Source organism: Arvicanthis niloticus, chromosome 28 (assembly GCF_011762505.2).
Source record: "Arvicanthis niloticus isolate mArvNil1 chromosome 28, mArvNil1.pat.X, whole genome shotgun sequence".
NCBI classification, from domain to species: domain Eukaryota; kingdom Metazoa; phylum Chordata; class Mammalia; order Rodentia; family Muridae; genus Arvicanthis; species Arvicanthis niloticus.
Genome location: NC_133436.1, coordinates 16,380,096 through 16,400,820, shown reverse-complemented (window position 1 = coordinate 16,400,820; position 20,725 = coordinate 16,380,096). Strand labels below are relative to the sequence as shown.

The window sequence follows — 20,725 nt, the reverse complement described above, 5'->3', positions numbered from 1 at the left end:
TTTTTTTGTTTTTGTTGTTGTTGTTGTTTTAGAAGAGACTGTCCTGTTGTGGCTGTCTCCCAGCTCCCCTCCCAGACTCCCTCTCCTGTCAACATTGTCCTAAACTCTTCCATGGCAGGAGGCAAGACCAGCAACATCCAGGATTCCACCTTTCCTCAGCCTGCACTCATTCAGAGGGAACGAGGGGTTCTCTTGTGGAGAGAGCATCTTTCTTAGAACTCCCTTGGACCTTAGGTTACACATCTTCCATGAATCAGTGTGATTAGGTGCTTCTGACCCAAACCCTGTGGTGGCATCAGGTTTTCTACAGACCAGAGGCTGTGAAGAGACATATGGCCCACATGTGGCCCACACTGGTGTGGTCACCAAGAGAAGAGTAGATGTGGATCAGAAACTGTAATTCCCACTTTTTCTGAGCTCTAACAATCTACCATGATCTACTCATGGGTGTAATAACTGTTAGGAGCAGAATGTGATGCTCCTGTGCCTTTGTTCCCTCTCGTCCCTCTTTCTCTCTCCCCTTCCTTCCCATCTCTCATTTCGACTCCCTTTTCTTCGCCCTCCTTGTCCATCCCCTAGCCCCAGCCCTCTAGTCTTGCTTTCCTCTTCTTATCTGCCATTGCTCTGCTTCTGGATGGATAACCAAGTCCTGTATTTAACTTGATTGGGTTAGCCTGCTGTACTTAGCTTTTCCCTACACTAAAGCTTCCGTTCACATTTGCTCCCACAGGAAGAAGAAATGCCAGACGTAGAGATTGACATTGATGATCTCCTTGATGCTGACAGTGAGGAGGAAAGAGCTTTGAAATTACAGGTAAACAGCTTTCAAAATCTAAGATGTCCTGACCATGGATGTTTGAGTCCACTTGGGTCTCCAAAGCCAGGGCATTGAATGATGCTGTCTTGGGGAACACTGGCAGTCACCAGGATTTGCACAATGGCATTTAGGAGAAGAGAAAGCATTGGTGCTAGCATCTGCTGCAAGCCTGATAATAAAACAGCTGTTGACAACAGTTTTCCAGTGACTTCTGGCACCATGCTCCCAAACCTTATTATTTTGGGAGGCAGAGTCGGTTCCATCTTGAAAGGTCAATCTCCAGGGAAGGCAGAGGTGCCTTACAGGCACGTGATAAGGAGAGAGACTAAGCTAGACCTGGGAATATCCGAGCCCTGAGCTCTCATCTTGCAACCGTGGATTAAACCATTTATGACAGTAATCTCTAGAATTAGATTGCTTGGAATGTGATTGTGTTTAATAAAATACCTTTTATTAGGTACTCGCATGGTTATATTCTGCCAGAATAGTGGGGATCAAGGTGGCTAATGTTTCTTAGCAGACAGCAATACAACCCAGACTTTCCCATAGGAGGTCATGTCTCAGTCTTTACTGGGCAGTTTCGAAAACTAATTAACCTGTGACCTGCCATTGTTCTTAAGGTACACTGGTAATTACTGTTAGTGGCTGTTGACTATCCCCAGTGGCACACCATGACTGGAGCCAATCAAAATGCACATTTTACCTCATTGATGTGATTAATGCGTTCATAATTACAAGTGCCCTGAGAGTATCCAACAGCCTCAGTTATAATAATTATGCCTTGTGTGTAGATTTCATGGGGAGACAATAGTTTTTTTGGTGTTTTGTTTTTCAAGACAGGATTTCTTTGTGTAGCCTTAGCTATCCTGGAACTCACTTTGTAGACCAGGATGGCCTCAAACTCACAAAGATCTGCCTACTTCTGCCTCCTAAGTACTGGGATTAAAGGCATGTGCCACCACATCTGGCCCTATAACAATATATATATATTTTTTTTACAAAAATATAAAGCAGACCTCAGTTCTATAGAAACTAAAATGACATTTAAAAAGTCAGTTGAGAACTTTTAGTTGTCCTCTGAGTCCCCTCCCTGCTTGGTTCCCACATGAGTGAGAAGAAAATCAAACCATTTATGGCTGAATAATGGCCAGAGCCCTCTCTCCATGTCCTGGATGGTGGCCACCATCTTACACAGGCAGGGTCTCAGCTTTAAGTATGTCCAGTTTAATGTGAGCCAGGTAGACAATCCAAAGGGAAGAATGTGAGTGTGCACATGTGTATGTGTGCAAAAAGAGGGAAAATACCATCCTTTAAAGCAAACGCTGATCAGTGAGACATAATTTAGTGAGGGTTATGTTTGAGTTTCAAAGCTTTGATAGCACAAAAGCAAGTCCTTTGTTTTTCAAAACTCTATGCAGTTTGTATATGTATGCACGTGTATGTGTATACATCTGTATATGTATATGCATATGCATATACATATGTATATGTGCATATGTATGTACGTATGTATATATGTATACCCACACTAAGGATAAAGCATGGCTGTGTATGAATGGCATTTTTATATCTTAGCTGACCAACTGGATCTCTAAATAGAATTTATTTAGAATAATATTACTAGATATGTATTTATTGATTTCTACATCCAATGAAATAAAATGTGACTGTAGGTAGTCAGTAGTAATCCTTGAAAGACTGTTGTAAAATAATGATTTAAAGATGGAATGAGGGGACAGGGGAGAAGGCTCAGCAGTTCAGAGCGCTTGCTGCTCTCCCAGAGAACTACAGCTCAGTTCTGAGTACCCACGTCAGTGGCTCACAACTGCCCATAACTCAGTTCCATGGGACAGAGAGCATCCTCTCCGGGCTTTCATGGCTCCTGCATTCCTGTGTACATAACACACACACACACACATACATACACACACACACAAACATACACATTCACACACATATACACACACAGACACACACACACAATTTAAGATAAAATAATTTAGATGAAGAAAAAAATGACTTTTTATTTCACCATTAAGATAATGAATTTAAAAAAAAAATCCTGACTTTCTGTGTATTTAATTCTAGGAAGCTCTCGTAGACTGCTATAAACCAACGGAGGTAAGCAAATTATTCTACCTAAGTGCTGTGTTGGAATTGGGTTTTTGACAAATCAATTTGCCTGTTTTGAAAGCTAAGCTACAATGACTACAGATGACCAGTGTCCACCCGTGCACGCCTGTGCTTCTCACAGTGCTGGTAGCTTCACTATTTCTAAGCTGAAGCCCGTTTGGTTCAGGAAGATGTTATTGGAGCAGGGTGTGATCATGTTTTAGAGAAAATCTCCACTTCAGAGAAAATTGTGAGGAGGTTCAGAGTCATTATGGATGGAGAATATAGTTTATGGCTGTATGGGTATATATTTTTAAAAAATGCTTCAAATCAGGGCTGGTGAGGTGGCTCAGGGATTAAGAGCACTCGCTGCTTTTCCAGAGGACCTGGGTTAGGTTTTTTACAGCCACACAGCAATTCACAACCATCTGTAACTCCAGTTCCAGGTAATCCAATACCCTATGTTGGCATCTGTGGGTACTAGGTATGCACATTGTACATAGATATGTATGCAGGCAAAAATACATACATGTAAATTACCTTTATTAGGAGAGAAAAATGCTGTGCTTTGTCTGGGTGTTTATCAAGTGGTGTGCTTAGTATAAGAAACAGTGGATATTGCTGATTAGGTCAAAGCATTTGATGCAGAGATTAAGGTTTTGATCAGTTATGAAATTATTAGCTTCCCCTACCCCTGCCAAATACTTTGTTCCTGTGGTAAATCGGAGAAGTTGGAAGGCCCGTCAGATATTTGGAGATCATTTAACGTCAAAGCGATGGTTGGTGATTCTTCTGAGTTTTGAAGCAGTAAACTCTGGAGAAGAAAATATGCGTTTAAGACTATGTAAATGTCTGTGTCTAAGGTGTTTTATGACCATTTGGTTTAAGGGTACAAATTAATTTGAGCTGCGTATTTAAAGCCCCCAGTTTTAATTACATCCTATAGAAATTTAAATGTTTAGTTTCATCTATTAAAGTATTAAGGGTGTATTTTTGGTGAGTATGACACACACTCATACTTTTGAAAAACCACCACGTTACACATGTTATAAGGCCAAGGAAGAAAAGCTTGTCTTTCCCCACCCCTCTCTCTAGAGGCATGTGTATGTGTATGTATATGAAAGGAAATAGGTATATATATATATATATATATATATATATATATATATATATATATATTTATATATGCCTATTGATTTTTTTATCAATCTATTGACTTTCTGGGAAAGATGATAGTTCTCTTACTATCTATATAATTCCTTTTTATTCATCCCTTCAGTAAAATTATATAGCGGTGTTTTATTAAATCAATACTTGAAGCCTGTGATATCACAATTTAAACAAGGGTCTTCACTACCAAGCCCACAGTAAACTAGGGCCGTAGCTCCTTACATATGTGCATGCATGCCTGTGCATGTGTGTGCTCATGCATGAGCATGTGTGAGCACCTGCATGAATGTGGCCCTTTTTCTTTGTCTATTTTTCACCCATTGTTTTTGTTTATTTCTCCCTCAGTTTCTGAATCTATGGTTTTCTTCTTATTTAGAAATGAACTGTTAGATGGAACCTGGAAGCTCATCCTTATTTTGTCTTCCATGCCCCTCACCTCATACCCAGCTTTCTAAAAGACTTCCTGGACTGCAGTTCTAGCACTTTCATTGACCTCTTAAAGGGTTATCTGTCTCATACCTAGCATCTCAAACTTCTTTCTGATCAGGTTTCCATTTGTTTTAGTATTTTCCCCATTTCAGTAGTCAGTGTTATTTTTCTTGAGGATTTTAATCAAGTGTTTTATTTTTAACATTATTTTGTTTATTCTTGGGTCTCATTCAGGGGTGAGCAGGTTGCCAGTCAGACTTCTCAACGCTGTTTTATGCGGCATGAGATAAGGACAGTATAACCGTGAGCAACAGAATACTGTTGGTTCTTTAAGATTACATTACAGTGAGCTGTCATCTCTGTTGCTATAAAATCTCACATATGTTCCTGAGAATAGAGCCCAGACTTTAAATGACGCGTGGTTACTTGAATGTCTTTCTTTGTTCCCCTGGGAAGATTGACGTTGTGTCAAGGTGATTGTTCTAACCCCTGGCTGGAAGGTTGCCAGCTTGACTTCAGGCTTTCTGGAGGCGGAAGGATGCAAGAGAGCCACCTCCTTAGCTGTCTGGGGAATAGAGCCTCTTTATCTACAGAGTGTTGGGCGATGGATATAAATTAGAATATTCTGATTTGAAGGACAGTTTAACGTTGATATGTCGGGTTGGACAAGACTGCCAGGAGTACAGATGAGAAAAAATGAGGGCTGGACACGGAGCTCAGTGTGGAGTGCTTGCCCGGAACGCAAATGGTTGTCACCTGAGTTCTCCATCCTGCCTAGTGTCGCCCTGGGGGCAGTGGGTAAGAAGCTGCAGAATCAGCAGAACAGATTCTGGGAGCCAGTGAGAAGGCAGGAAGTGGCATGGGGACAGAGAGGTGGTGAGAGAAACTTGCTGTTTCCCAACTTATCAGGATGTGGCCACCTTCCTAGAAGCAGCCCTTCCTGTTCCTCCTCCACAGGGAACTCCGTCCCCAGAACTAAGGGAATTCAAAAGCAAGGGATTCTGCAGATGGGTAGCCTGCACTGCGGAGAGGCATGGGTTGTTGTTGGAAAGAACCAGACTGATAGGTACAGAATGTTACTTCTGAGATACCCACTCTGTTGTGTTCAGCGCCCCTCTTAGGTAGGTGGTTATTTAGGTAACAAGGCTTAGACTATCAGATTTATACTTTGATCAGACCCATAGACCACACCCAAACAAGCCCCCCCCTTTGTGTCCCCTGCTTTTTTGCCATGTCTAGGAATCAAAATCTTACAGTGATTCACAGCTATGCAGGTAAATGAATGTGAAGGGTCCTGATGGTGCAAAAAAAAAAATCAAAAAATTTTTTTGAGTGTGTGCATTTATGTGTGTGCCTGTTCACGTGTGTGTGTGTGTGTGTGTGTGTGTGTGTGTGTGTGTGTGTGCGCTCGCGTGCGCGTGCATGTGCGCACACTGGATACATCAAGGCTAGGGGTCAACCTTGCCTGTCATTCTGAAAGTTCTGTCTATCTTGACCTGGTTTCGTGGTTTGTTGAGAGAGGATCTCTCACTGTCCTGGGGCTCTCCATGTGGCCTAGGTAGGCTAGGCTAGGTAGCCAGAAAGCCTTAGGGGACCCTCCAGGCCTCTCTGCCTGTCCCATGCTGGGATTAGAGCATTACTACCACACCTGGTTGGAGTTGAATTTAGCTCTTCATGATCTCACAGCAAGCTGTTTGCCAACTGGTTTATCCATTGTCAGCCTCTGGTCCAATGATCAGTGCTCTGATCCATTGGTTTAGGAGATTTAAAAAAGATAATCATCCTTTGACTATTCTGAAAGGAGGGAACCAAGCTGGAGTTTCCGAGTGAGCATCTCTGGGTTCTTTTTTTTAGCTCACAGTTTCTAGGAATGGGAGTGCTGCCGGGTGAGGGAGTCTGTTCAGGTTCATTTGTCTTTAAAGGATGCTTTGAGAAAGGTGGAGTGCTTTGCCTTTTAGTATATGCTTGTACGACACAGCTGTGTGACACCTGGACTAGAGAGAAACATACTGACTTCGAATCTTTCAGAGTTAAGTAGCTCACAGTCTATCGACCTATATTGCCCTGTTTTATCCACAGCCATCAGGTGAAGAGTTTGGGTAACTTGTCTACAGTGTCAGAGAAGTAATCCAGAGAGCTAGTACTTGACTCTGAGGTCTAACACTGGGGCTTGTGCTCTGTAGTGCTACCCTGCCTGTCCTCATGAGTACCTTGTCTCAGAACTTTAAAGGATTCTATCTGGTCTGAAGTAGGTACTGAATACTTAAGCATCCCTTCTTTTAAAGCAGCCATGTCTGGAGGCGCTGTATTTGATGGAAGTTACCTTATACACAAACCTGCCACTTGGAAGTTTAGAATGTAAACAAGGCAGATTTGATGATGCAGATAACTGTTTATATCCCCTTGCAACAGAGGGAGAAGAGACGGTGGAAAGGAGAATGAGTTTTGAGTTGAGTCTTTGGGGTAGAACCAGCTGGTGCTATGTAAGTTTTAATCAGGCTCTCAACCTCTCTGAGCCTCCATTTCCTCATGTTACAGAGGCTCCTGTAAATAGAAGTACTCATAACTGTCCCCCAGTAATTCAGTAAGGGTTGTTTACAGTGATAATTTTAATGGCAGTAACAACAATAGCTAATTGATTCATTAGCTGGGAATCAATTATGTATTGAATATTTCTTTATTAATGTATTAAACATTTATTAAATCACTCATGGCTTAGTAGTTTACACAGACTTAGACTTCCAGAGCAGTTTTAGAATCACAGTGTAATGGACCAGAGGGTATAAAAATGTCCCGTCTATATCTCCAGCTTCTTCCATTAGCCCCACAGAGTGGCACATTTGTAAGTCCTGATGAGTCCATGTTGACACGTGGTAATCACCCCTGTCCATAGCCTACATTAGGGTTCACACTTCTTCTCGTACCTTCTGTGGGTTGTGAGAAAGATTGGCTTGTGTTCATCATAACTGTGTCATACAGAGTAGCTTCACTGCCCCGCATTCTGCCCTCCTGTCCCTTTCTTTCTTGCAGGACCACACAACACTGGTCTTTGATGTATTTATGATTTTTTTTCCTGGTGGCATCCAGCCGGAGTCTTGCAAGATGTCACCCCCACAGACTGGCTTCTTCATACTCAGACATTTTAGTCTTCTCCATGGCTTTCCGTGGCTCGACAGCTCACTCTATTTTAGTTCTAGATGATAGTCCCAGGTCCATATCTAGTGCTCACACATTAAAGGATGTCTTTACTGGCTTCAAGTATTGGCAGTGCTGCTCTGAACGCTCTTGTGAAGGCTTTTGTAATGATAATTTTCCATGTCTTTGGGGTGAATTCCAAGGCACATGTATTGTATCTTAAGACTATATTCGGATTTGCGGGAACCTACCAAAGCCTTTTGAGGTAGCCAGATGGTTTTCTGTTCTCATCAGGAAAGAATGTTCCTCCTGCCCCGAATCCTCCACAACACTTGGTATTGTTAATGTTCTTGATTCTTGGCCAGTCTGAGAGGTGCACAGTGGTATTTCTTTGTTTTAATCTAAATTTTCCTATGACATGTTATACGGAGCACTAACTTGTACATACATTTGCTAACTATATGTTTCCTTAGAGGAGAGATAGCTAATGAGGTCTCTAGTTTAAATTTTTAAAACTAGGTTTTTTTTGTTGTTGTTGTTTTTGTTTTGCTGCTGTTCGATATCAGGATGTCTTTGTTTTTTTTTTTATCTTCTGTGTCTGAGTATTTTGTCCGCTTGCATTTACGTGTATCGCATTCATGCTGTGCCTACAGTGACTAAAAGAGGACTTCAGATTCCCTGGACCTAGCATTACAGGCAGCTGTAAGCCACTATGTGAGGTGCTGGGCACAAGACCCAGGTCCCTTATAACAGCAGCGATTGTCCTTAACCACTGAGCTGTCTCTCCTGCTGTTGAATTTTTAAAATTCTTCAAGGCTGGGGATAGAGATCATTGGTAGAATAGTTGTGTATTATACACAAAGGGGGAGAGTGGGAAACAGATAGTTTATCTCAGCCTTCAACTTTTTATTAATGGTATATCTTTGGAAAGTCTTTTCTTTCACTCTGTTCTTTCTCTTCGGAGTGTCTTTTATAGAATACTTTATTCAGCGAAGTCCAGCTTATCAATACTCTCTTGCATGGATTTTTTTCTTTGCCTTCATGGATGCTTCTAACACTCATCACTATGGACTGCTGTTTTCTCCTGTGATACACATCTTACTGAACTGTTATTGTTTTACATTTAGGTCTATATTTGTCCATCTGAGTTACTTTTTGAGGAGAGTGAAGAATTGTCTCTACCGCATTTGCTTTTATCTTGAATGTGCATGTCCTGTCTGTGTCAGCACCAGTTGTTTTAAAGTTTTTTCTTACCTCACTCTATTGCCTTTGATCCTTTATCGAAGATCAGTTGATTACATTTCTATGGGTCTATTTCTGGGCTATCTATTCTGGGTCATAGCTGGGTTTCTCTTTCTCTCATAGTACCACACAGTGTCAATTACTTGAGCCTTGCAGGACATCTTGAAGATAGATACCATCCTCTCTCTAGTAACGTTCTTCCGTTGGTGCTGTGATAACGGTTGTCAGTCATGTGCCTTTGCACTTTAGAATTGGTTACCAATAACCACAAAAGAACTTACTGGGTGTTGTGACTGTCAAAAAGTGGCTTTCAAATAATGTGTAATTTCTTACAAGTACACTGATTTAGACGTGTCACCCTTTGTCATGTCTTTGTGGCTGTGGTTTTCTTCTGTGTGTCACAGGCTGACTACTGAAAGGACTCATTTCTTCACTCTGGTTTATATCCAAACTGTGACCTCTTGACATACATACCTTTCATGACTTGGGCACAAGACTCGTAATGTAATTAGGTACAGCTCTCTGTGTAGGAGTGAGTACAGCATAAGATTAGTGTTTTAGTGGTGGAAGGGGGGACTGGCACATGAGGTCGCCCTGGTTCTTCACACATGTGTCAGGGCACAGGCATAGCCATACACACACACACACACACACACACACACACACACACACGGAACGAGTGCGAGATGGGGGGATGTTGAGATGTTCCCCATGAGTAGATGCCATTTTGGATGTAGTTGATATAAAATAAGTCTGCTTTAAGAAAACGAAGAAAGAGGACATTGTTACACCGTGCAAGTAGAACAGGGTAATTCTGTTTCTGGTTACTCAGAGTTCCGCGTAGTTAGTATGTCAACCTGCTGGCATTGGCAAGATTAAAGAGATGTTTAAGCAGCCACAACCAAGCCAAGTTGAGCCTCTTTTCTTATTTTTCAGTCCCTTGATTGATTTTCAAGTCTTAGGATCATGTAGGTGTGCCTCCATTATGTAGGAGTAAGGGAGAGAAAATGTGTTTGATATCTATAGAACGTGTCTATCTCCTGGACTGCAGGGGGTGGCAAAAACAAGGCTGGGCTGTTCTGAAAAGGATCTGCTCCTCTCTGAAGGTGCCCATGTCACTGCTCAGGGTAAACATTGAGAGTTTTTCAGTTCTTTAGTGTCATTAGTTCATTTAGTGTCTCCCAGTGGTTGCACTACAAACTTGCCTTTGACCAATCACAGCCCATCAGTTGCTATGGAGCCAGAGGTCCCCAGGATGACTCAGAGGCAGTGATAGCAAGAAGCATTTCCAAGTCCCAGTTATCTGTGGGGTCATAGAAATGTCAGGGCCATTTCTATGTAGTAACCATGCTGTGGTTTACAAGTAGAAACCATCTGATGCTTTCTGGAAGACAGCCCACTCTGATGCCACACCACACCCCCACCCCAGTCCTTCCCAAAGGAAGGCAGATTCTGCTTGTGTCTTGATATCACTTTTCTAAAGGGCTTTGGTAGTAGCTGTGGTTAGCCTGTCATGTTCATATCTTGTTTATGCTGGCATGGACTGACCCACAGCCTTCCTTGAACTGGCTAGGGTGGAGAGATCATCTGAACAGAGTACTGACAGCACCGGAAGCTGTGTGGGTGTCTGGAGGAGGCACATCCATTGCTTTACCACAACCCCTTATTCATTTGCTCAACTGATGATTGATGATGATGATGATGGGGACAATGATGATAATGATGGTGACAATGATGATAATGATGGTAGTAACAAAAGGAAAGAGAAGATGCCTTCATCCACATCTTGCTTATGGATACTTGCCGCCCCCTAGTTAATGATGTTACTTTTATAAAGTCCAGCTTTTATTTTCTTTGTGCTGGGAGTGGGACCGGGGACCCATCTCTTGTGAGGCCAGCACGCTACCATGGAGGTACATCCCTATCCCTAAATCATAGCCTATAAAGAGCACTGGGCCCAGTCGACGTATTCTAATGATTGGTGGTGACTTTATGGACTCTTACTAAATTTAAAATCATCACACTTAACACAGCCCCATTTTTCTCTGTGTAATTAGAATTACATGGTCATAAACAAATAGGAATTAAAGACTATTGAACAGGTGACATTTGAGATTTCTTTGTCTTTGGCAAAGAGGGTCAGGGTGAAAAGAAAAGAGGTATGTGAAGCCTGATCATAAAGTTCCAGCATTGACTTCATTTGTGACCTAGACTCCTTCTTATGCCATGGTGATTAGTCTGAACTTGAAAGCCATTTACAGAGAGAAGAAATCCTGAGGATTGTGTAAACTGAATCCTTTTTATAGAACAGTGGTATGTTCCTATAGTTTCTGTGCTGGGCCCTGAGCTACAGAAGTAGACTTATCCGGCAACCATCATTCTTGATAAGCAGCCTGTGTAAACTACTTACAACCTCTCCTTTTTCTTTATCCTTAAAGGAATCTCTAACCTAATGGGACACATTCTGGATTCCATGGGTACCTGTGCTTCTTAAATTGCAGTTCCAAGACTCCAGATAAAAATCCTCATTTGCTCCACAGGCCACCTGGGCAAATATTAAAAGATGATAAATACTCTTGGAGTGAAATTACTTTAGTCTCCTTAGTGATTAGAAAGTGGGAGTTTATAATTTCATTTTTTTCTGTCCAGTTGATTGCTTTCCACGATTGGAATATTTATGTGGACTTCACTTCATGTTGCTTAAATTTTGAGTGCAAAGATGCCAATAAATCCATCACTAAGTGAAGAAAGAGTTATATATTCTAAGGTTGACAATGTGGAGTATCCCTGACATGCTTTGCTTTATGCAGACATGAGTGGGTTTTGTGTTAGAAACAAATTCATCTAGAAGCAGAAGTTGAATTTCAGACTAAGGAGACTGTAATCACAGCAAAATGAACTAATCTTAAAGGTAGATTGGAGTCAAACAGGGAACATAGTTTCATGGCTTCAAGTTAAAAGAGTAAAATCAAAACTGCGCTGTGATTAAGGCTTTCAGGAATTTCTGTTGGCAGAAGTCATTTGACAACACCCGCAAGACCTCACCTGAAGCAGATGCCATGAACTGCTTTTCAGATAATGAAAGCAGGATCAATTCTGGTAGATCCTGCCAGCTGATGGATTGGACTGTAATCCCCCTCGGCCCCTAGATAAAGTGAATATCATCGAGGAGTGTGCCTAAATGGACTTTGCTGTAGGGCTGTGATGGTGTGGAGTATATCCCAGAATCCCCTGGGCTGAGCACATCTGAATGTGTTAGGCTAATTCACTGTTTCCCGCCCGTCCGCCTGGACTCCTGGGCAATTCGCACAGTCAAGGTAATAAGATTTTGATGTGATTTTTTTTTTTATAATGTCTAACTAGTTTTCCAGGTCACAAGGTTTTGCTATTTTAAACAGTTTTCAGGTGTTAGCATCACCTGTCTGAAGAGGAGAGTCCTGTGGCATGTAGTTTTTGCTACCCCACTTTAAGATCCAAGCAGACCACACTACTAGTCCCTGCCCAGAAAATATTGGATCCACAGATGAAAAACACACACACACTTAGCTCAATTTCAACCTGCCTTATTGGCTCAATTGCTGGGTGCTTCTAATCTCCTATGGCTAGCATGCCCTTCCCAATACTCTTAGCTCAGCACCTCTTAATCTACTCTTAGCTTAGTGTCCTGGTTACCTTCTCCCTCCAGTTAGTTGTGTTTCTAATCTCCTGTCTGGGGAAGCGGCCTGTGGATGCTCTGCCAGAGATCTCACATGGCTGGTCATCTTTTCTCCCTCCAAAGCATGGTGTAATCCTTCTTGCTCTTTCTGCATCTCTTAGGCTGCCTGCAGAGACCCAGAAGTCCCACCCACCTCGTGCCTTCCACCCAGCAATTAGCCCCTGGCATCTTTACTGATTGATCAAGAACCGATTGGGAAACAGGACCTTAGCATCAGAAACACCCCCTACAGAGTTCCACCCTCCACTTCCCTCACTTCTAACTTTGGTGAATTAGGAAGTTCTTTTACCATTCATTCAGTTCACACATTGCACAACTCTCACCTTGGCTGCCGTTTTAGTTCATTTGCTGGGATAAACATCGTAGCTGAAAGCAACTTGGAAAGGAAAAGGGCTTATTTTACCTTCTAGGTTGTAGACTGTCATGAAAGCAAGTCAGGGCAGAAACTTGAGGCAGGAGCCTGGAGGCAGAAACTGATGGACAAGCCTTGGAGGAAGCACGCTTAGTAGCTTGCTCCTCATGGTTTGTCAGCTTGCTTTCTTATACGACCCATGACCGCCTGTCCAGGGGTAGTACCACCCACAATGTGCTGGTCACATCCATGCCAACCCTCTTTCAAGAAAATAACCCACAATCTTACCTACAGACCAACCTGATGGAAGCATTTTCTCAGTTGAGTTTCACTCTTTCCAGATACCTCTAGTTTTTGTCAAGTTGACAAAAAGCTAACCAGCACAAACTTGCCCTTGAAGTCAGGTGTGGTGAACACGTGGAATCCCAGAACTTGAGAGGCTAAAGCTGAAGATGGTTGGATTTAAGTCTAGCCTGGGCTACATAGCAAGACCCTGGCTCACAAAGCAAACAAAACAAAAGTAAACAACAATGACAAACAAGCCAACAAAAACTCTAAAGGAATCCTTAGATTTTAGGAGGTTGACAGTGAACCTGGGCCGGGGCAAGTGGAGCCTATCAATGTGCAGTTTTAGGGCAGTTACTGTTCTTGAAGCAGGATGAGGAGAACAGACAGCCATGGGGGCATGAGCAGGCTTGGTGGCCCCTGTGTATCCCACCCTTAAGAATTCTCATCTGCTTTTCCTCTCTACTCTCAGCCTCAGCCTCAGCCTCTGCCTCTGCCTCTGCCTCTGCCTCTGCCTCTGCCTCTGCCTCTGCCTCTGCCTCTGCCTCTGCCTCTGCCTCTGCCTCTGCCTCTGCCTCTGCCTCTGCCTCTGCCTCTGCCTCTGCCTCTGCCTCTGCCTCTGCCTCTGCCTCTGCCTCTGCCTCTGCCTCTGCCTCTGCCTCTGCCTCTGCCTCTGCCTCTGCCTCTGCCTCTGCCTCTGCCTCTGCCTCTGCCTCTGCCTCTGCCTCTGCCTCTGCCTCTGCCAGTGGAAAGTATGTTCAAGAAAACAGATTGCACATCCACAGTTCTTTCAGGCACATTTTGTTAGAGCTCATGTTGCTGGCATAGTTACTGTGCTTGGTGACACCATTCTTTATAGGGTGATGCTTTAGAGCCCTTCTGTTGGGAAATACTTCTAATTAAAGAGTTACTGTTTAGTATCTATTCAGCTTATTTCTTTCCAAGTGGTTCAGAATACTGAAAAGGATGACCTAAGTGTAGTTTATGTGTAAAACCAAGCTTGGCTACTTCCTTATTTTCCAGGTACCCATCTCTTGGGAAACATCATGTTGTCAGCAATGAACATAACAGATTAATTACTTTGAATGACCAGGAAAGGCCTCCAGACACCTGGCTATGGTGATAATTAGAAAGCCCGTGTCCATCTGCTGCCTCTGGCACAGGCTGGGGCAGGCCCATATGTGGGTGGTGGGGGTGGATGCTGAAAGCCAAAGGACCCAGAAGAGATCTGGAAAGTAGGGTTTCAGAGTAGACAGGTTACAAATTCTGGAGCTGGTAGGATGCTGCCAGGGTTCCTCAGGACCTGTTTAGAAATCAGGAGACTGTATGCTGCCTGGCGTTAACTTTCCAAGTATCTAGGGAATGCTATCCTTTCTGTGGCTGTGTTGATTCCACTTCCCTCTCCTGCCCTGACCTCCCCTTCTATCTCCTCCCATCTCTTCATCTCCCCTAATTCACTGTCCTGTTTTCTCTCCTTCTTTACCCCTACACCTTTCTCTCTTATTATAAAAAGAACAGCCAGCTGGGCGGTGGTGGCACACGCCTTTAATCCCAGCACTTGGGAGGCAGAGGCAGGCGGATTTCTGAGTTCGAGGCCAGCCTGGTCTACAGAGTGAGTGCCAGGACAGCCAGGGCTACACAGAGAAACCCTGTCTCGAAAAACCAAAATAAATAAATAAATAAATAAATAAATAAATAAATAAATAGAACAGCCTAAGCTCCACTCTTTCCTTACTCTTCCAGATCATTACTTACACAGTTTTTTTTCTTTAAAAAAATATTTATGTGTTTATTTGATTTATGTGAGTACATTATAGCTGTTTTCAGACACACCAGAAGAGAGCATCAGATCTTATTACAGATGGTTGTGAGTCACCATGTGGTTGCTGGGAATTGAACTCAGGACCTCTGGAAGAGCAGTCGATGCTCTTAACCACTGAGCCAACGAAACAGCCTTGAGAGCCTTTAGAGTGTCTTGGATCAGGGTCTATTTTCTCCCTGATGCACATCAAAGGCACTAGCGCTGCCCATCCCCCACCCCTGAAAATAGAGATCAATGTTTTTCATTTTATGTGCCTGAGTGTTCTGCTTGCTTGTATGTCTGTGCACCACATGCCTGCCTAGTGGCCATGGAGGACAAAGGAGGGCCTGGATCCCCTGGACTGAAGTTACAGGCAGTTGTTAGCTGATATGTAGGTGCTGGGAACCGAACCTGAATCCTCTACAAGAGCAAAAAATGATCTTCATTGCAGAGCCGCGTCTCTGGCTTGCTACACCCCTTCTTTACTTCCAAGTCAAAGCCGAATGCATCCACTCATTCTCTCAGATAATTCTTTACAGATCTTTGCAGGATTTCTCCTAATGTCTTATCTTGACAAACCAGCAAAAGTGAACCAGGCTGTTGTGACCACCCAGTGGTGACAAGCATACACAGAGATTATTTTGTGTTCTTTTTCAATTTACAATAATATTTTGTAAGTTTTCCTTTTTTTCAACCTTGCTTATTTTGCCTAACGTTGGTATTAATTCAATGAGTTGTGTAGTTCATCCTTTTCTTTCTGTCTTCTTTTACTATATAACATTCCTTTAAAAACATTGTGATGGTTTGTATATGCTTGACCCAGGGAGTGGCACTTGTAGGAGGTGTGGCTTTGTTGAAGTAGGTGTGTGACTGTGGGCATGAGCTTTAATACCCTAGTCCTAGAAGTCAGTCTCCTAGCAGCCTTCAGATGAAGAGGTAGAAATCTCAGCTCTGCCTGCACCATGCCTGCCTGGATGCTGCCATGCTCCCACCTTGATGATAATGGACTGACCCTCTGAACCTGTAAGCCAGCCCCAATTAAATAATGTTGTCCTTATAACAGTTGCCTTGGTCATGGTGTCTGTTCACAGTAATGAAACACTAACTAAGACAAACACATTTGTATTTAGTATCATTAGTGTGGGGTGCACTGTGTGGCAGGACACCTCCAGTTGGTGTGGACGTCAGAGGGCAGTATTCAGGAGTTGGTTCTCTCCTTCCACTTTGCTTAGGCAAGGTCTTTCATGCTGCTATGAGAGACCATGCAGCATGTTTCAGGCTGGCTGTGATCGTCTGGCTGTTTCTCCTGTCTCTGCCTCTCATTTCACCCTAAGAGTGCCAGGACTGCATATTGACACCGATGCACCCAGCATTTTTATGTGGCGATTCTGAGATTCAAACTCAGGTCACAGACTGGCTCAGCAAATGCTTTCATCTGCCAAAACATCTGGCCAGGCATGGATAGCATTCTTTTTTCTCATTTATTTATTGTGTGTGTTTATGTGTGTGCCACAATACATATGGAGGGGTCAGAGGAAAGGTTTCAAAAGTCAGGTCTCTCCTTCTGTCTCTACTACAATTATCCACTCTTCTACTGGTAACTGCATAGACTCTGTTCAGCTTTTAATTATGGAGGACAATAGTGTTATTATGGACCTATTGTCTCATATACAAGAATGTCTTCAAGGAATATAGCAGGAGGTGGTGTGATGTTTGGACTTGCTTCATGCTCACCAGTAAGTGTATGGATTTCCTGCATCCTCATTATCACAATGCTCAAAATTATTGAACGTTTGAGATTTTGCAAATCTGATGAGATCTCATTGTTTCAATAGATCATTCACGACTTCTGGCTAGTAGGACTGGAGTCTTGCAGGGCTGAGGCGGGATATGTGTGCTTAGCTAGCGGCGTGTTGTGTGAATTTGCGTGAGTGTTTCTTTAGAAATTTTCATTTCCAAACTGCTGTCCATGTTTCTTTGGAATGTTGGTGTAACTTTAATGTTTTCAAAACTTACTTTTAAGGTAGTTCTTAAATGCTTTAACCTCTCTTGTAGCTCACCACCCACCAGAGGTAATGGAAAAGAAAGGATACTGGGGGTGGGGAGTGGACCTGTTTAGAAAGGTTCTTTGGAGCAACTCCCATCTGTGTTGTCTGGAAATCAGCAGTTCAGTTCACGGATCAGCAGCAGCAGCTTGACCCACGCTCAAACACCTCAGTGATACACCAGGAGTCCAATTTGGTAGAATCCGGCTAGGAACATCGGTGACACAACCTAGCAGAAACAGCCTGGCCTCAGCCTTGGCTTGGGTCAGCAGGAGGGACCCTGAGGGACACCAGGAGAAGTTCTCAGCTGTGTCTCTCTCAGGGAAATAAAGATCACCAAAGACTCGAGACCCACAAGTGTTGCACAGCTAGCTGTATCAGCAAGCCAGTCTCTGTCTCTGTCACTCTGTGGAGTCCTATTTATTCCCTCCAAACATCACATGTCCTTCATATGTCTTGTCCCAGCACCTGCATCCAATCAGCCCAAGTCCGCAGAAGCGGCAAGAAACTGCAGCACACCACCAGAAGTTTTTTGGTGTGGTTTCTATTTATGGAGTCCCAGCAAATGCAGCTTGGCTACACAATGTAAGGCAGACGAATACATGCATGTTGTTAGCAAAGAATCATTTATCGTATGTTCTTTCTCCTGTTTGATTTAGCAGAACATGCTTCCTCCTGTGTCCACTTTAACAAAACATTTCCCCACATGTTTGCCCCAGCAAAACACTACCAACGGGCTTTCTGAAGAGCCCTTAAGTTTCCACTTCCTGTTGGCATTTTCGATGTTGATTTTAAAGAATTCTTTATATATGTTTATACCCCGGATCACAATCCAGACTAGAGTTTATTTTGACTTATAATGCCTTTTATCTACAAAATGTTAAGTTTTAATGTTGGGTTCATCAATGACAAATTTCATGATGAGTAATTTCTTGAAAGTTTATTTAGAAAGTTGATTGTGGGGCTAGAGAGATGGCCCAATAATTAAGTATATTTCTTGCAGAGGACCAGGGTTCAGTTCCCAGCACCCATGCAAAGAAGCACACATCTGCCTGTTACCCCAGCTCACGGGGATCCTATGCTTTGGCCTCCACAGACACCCGTACACACATATACACACCTCACCATACACGTGATTAAAAATAATAAAAGTATGATATTTTTAAAAATGAAATTATTTACTGCCTTGGTTGTTTTAAAGATAGTCTTACTGTATTTTAGTTGAAATATTAACTTTTTATACCATCTATTCAAAACCCCCTTTAATTTATTTCCATGTATAATGTGGGGTAGGGATCTTTTTTGACATCATGATTTAATTTGATCTAATGTGACATCTCTCTGTATTATCCCATGCTGCTCCTAATGCCCACTGTTCTGCATGCCTTCTCAAGGGTACCAAGTTTCCCTACACATAGGACCCACTGTTTCTGGGAAGAAGCAATGGGCAAAGCTGGATGGTAGGTTCATATTCAGAGCACGAAATGCAGAGTCTTCCTGGGCACGCAGTATTTTGTGCATCCTTCATCCTTTCCCTTTCTCTGGCTCATCTGAAAGTTAGGAGATGGCTCTTTATGTCCTGTGTATTTTAAGTAGTTTTTATTGTCATTAGACTAAAATACCCAACTTGGTTGTTTAACAAAAGAAATTTCTCATCTTGGACATCATAGCACAGAGATAGGGGTTACCCCAAGTCCCAGGTAGTGATTTCAGGATCCTCATGCTTTTATAATGTGCAATGCCTTTGAATCTTGGTCTGATTACTCAGTAGCTGCATGACCTCAGGAAAGCCTCTACATCAGCAGTTCTCAACCTTTCTACTGCTGTGACTATACTGCTGTGGAGGAATTAATACAATTCCTCATGTTACGATTACCCCAACCATAAAATTAGTTTTGCTGCTACTCCATAACTGTAATTTTGATACTGTTATCATAATGTCTGATGTGCAGGATATCTGATATGTAACCCCTATGAAAGGTTCATCCATTCCCCAAAGGGGTCATGACCCCCAGGTTGAGAACCACTGCTCTACAATGGCATTCTGCTTTCTAATACATTGCTACTGACTGAGGCAGACAGGACGCGACTTGCTTGGTGCACCAGGCATCAGGCTTCTCAATCATTCTCTATGTGGAACCTCTTTTCACCAGAGACATTTTTACACAACCATTATTCCTATGACTTCCTAAGTCAGAAATTCACCATTTGTGAATAACTAAAGGGATTTGCATAGGAACGAAAGAGAGGTGCTGTTTGTCTAACACAAGCCAAGCTGAAGGTGAGTTTGATACTTTCAAGCTGAAGGATGACGGTAGGAAAATAGGAGAAATCCTTGTTTTTCATAATTAAGCCATTGTGTTCTATAAGAGCAAAAAAAAGAAAAGTGTTTCTTCAATGAAACCAGTGTAGTCCATAACATAACGTAGTCTCAAATCTGAACTGAAAGCCAGCCAAGGCTATAACAAACAAACAAACAAAAGCAATCTGAGCCAGGGTACTGCGGGGAGCATTTGTTGACATAGAGAACACATATGCACAGTGTAAGATGTGAATGTTTGATAATCATAACCAAGGTTGGGGTGCAGCAGTGCTACGCGGCACAGGCCAGCACTGCAGGAAGTACCTCAGCTTTGTTATATGTTGATTATCAATTAAACCTGGGTCAGCGTGAGTTCAGAAAGGTTTTAATGGTACCTACCTTTCACGATCCCCACACTCATTTAGGTGACCCCCTAAGAGACTACAGCACACAGTTTAAGAAGCTGTGACCCAGAAGGTGCTCAGTGAGTTGTGAACTGTATCTGCACACTAGACAGGTACTGAGTGCTGAGAGAATGTGGGACGGTGTCAAGCAATGAGTGCACACCACGAGAAAGAAAAGGCTTAGAGCAAACTGAAGTATAAAAAGACCCAGATACAAAGACAGTTGCTAGCAGTGAGGGGACATGGGGTGGCAGGAGGGCCCAAGGTCATTTGGAAAAGTGTTGACTGAAGATGCAAATATTTTTGGTTGTTTTAACAGAAGCTAGTTTGATGGAGAAGAGGGTAGGAGCGTCACAGTTAGCCTGGAAGAGTGTGACATCACCAGTCTCAGATTCAAAAGAAAGAGCTGGAGAAGGGAGGTGATGGTGATTGCTGCTGCTGCTGCTGCTGCTGCTGCTGCTGCTGCTGCTGCTGCTGGTGTGTGTGTATATGTGTGTGACACATTCCTGTGTGTCTGTGTATGTGTGTGTATGTGTGTGTGTATGTGTGTATGTGTGTGTGTGTGTGTGTGTGTGTGTGTGTTGTCGTATGGTGGCTGTTGAGAAATGCTGCTGAAGAAATTATTTCCACATTCTCTTCAAGCTCTTCATGAAAAAGAGCAATCACACTCACTTGTAACCTCTCGAAAGCGGAAGTTACTTGACCCAAGTGGCTTGGAGTGGCTGATTTGTTAGCCGCAGTCCTTCAGGTTATGGGAGGAGAAAAAAAAAATCGGCAAGAGTCTGAGGAACTGTGGCCCTCCATTCAGATGTGGTGAGAGAAGCTAGTGTGGGTCCTCTCATGACAGCCTCTTTGTCTACTTAAAGGGACACCTACTCATCCATGGTCACTGGTCACTGGCTAGGGAAACGTCTGT

General features: G+C 42.9%; 1 protein-coding gene across 2 annotated transcripts in view; it reads left to right on the top strand.

Moving 5' to 3' along the window:
- Ppp1r14c (protein phosphatase 1 regulatory inhibitor subunit 14C) overlaps positions 1 to 20,725 on the top strand; it is a 92,427-nt gene that overhangs the window by 56,994 nt on the left and 14,708 nt on the right. For both annotated transcript variants that reach the window (XM_076926792.1, XM_076926791.1), the window contains exons 2-3: positions 731 to 814; positions 2,906 to 2,938. In XM_076926792.1, coding sequence (XP_076782907.1) covers positions 731 to 814; positions 2,906 to 2,938 — 117 coding nt within the window. The remainder of the gene's footprint in view (positions 1 to 730; positions 815 to 2,905; positions 2,939 to 20,725) is intronic.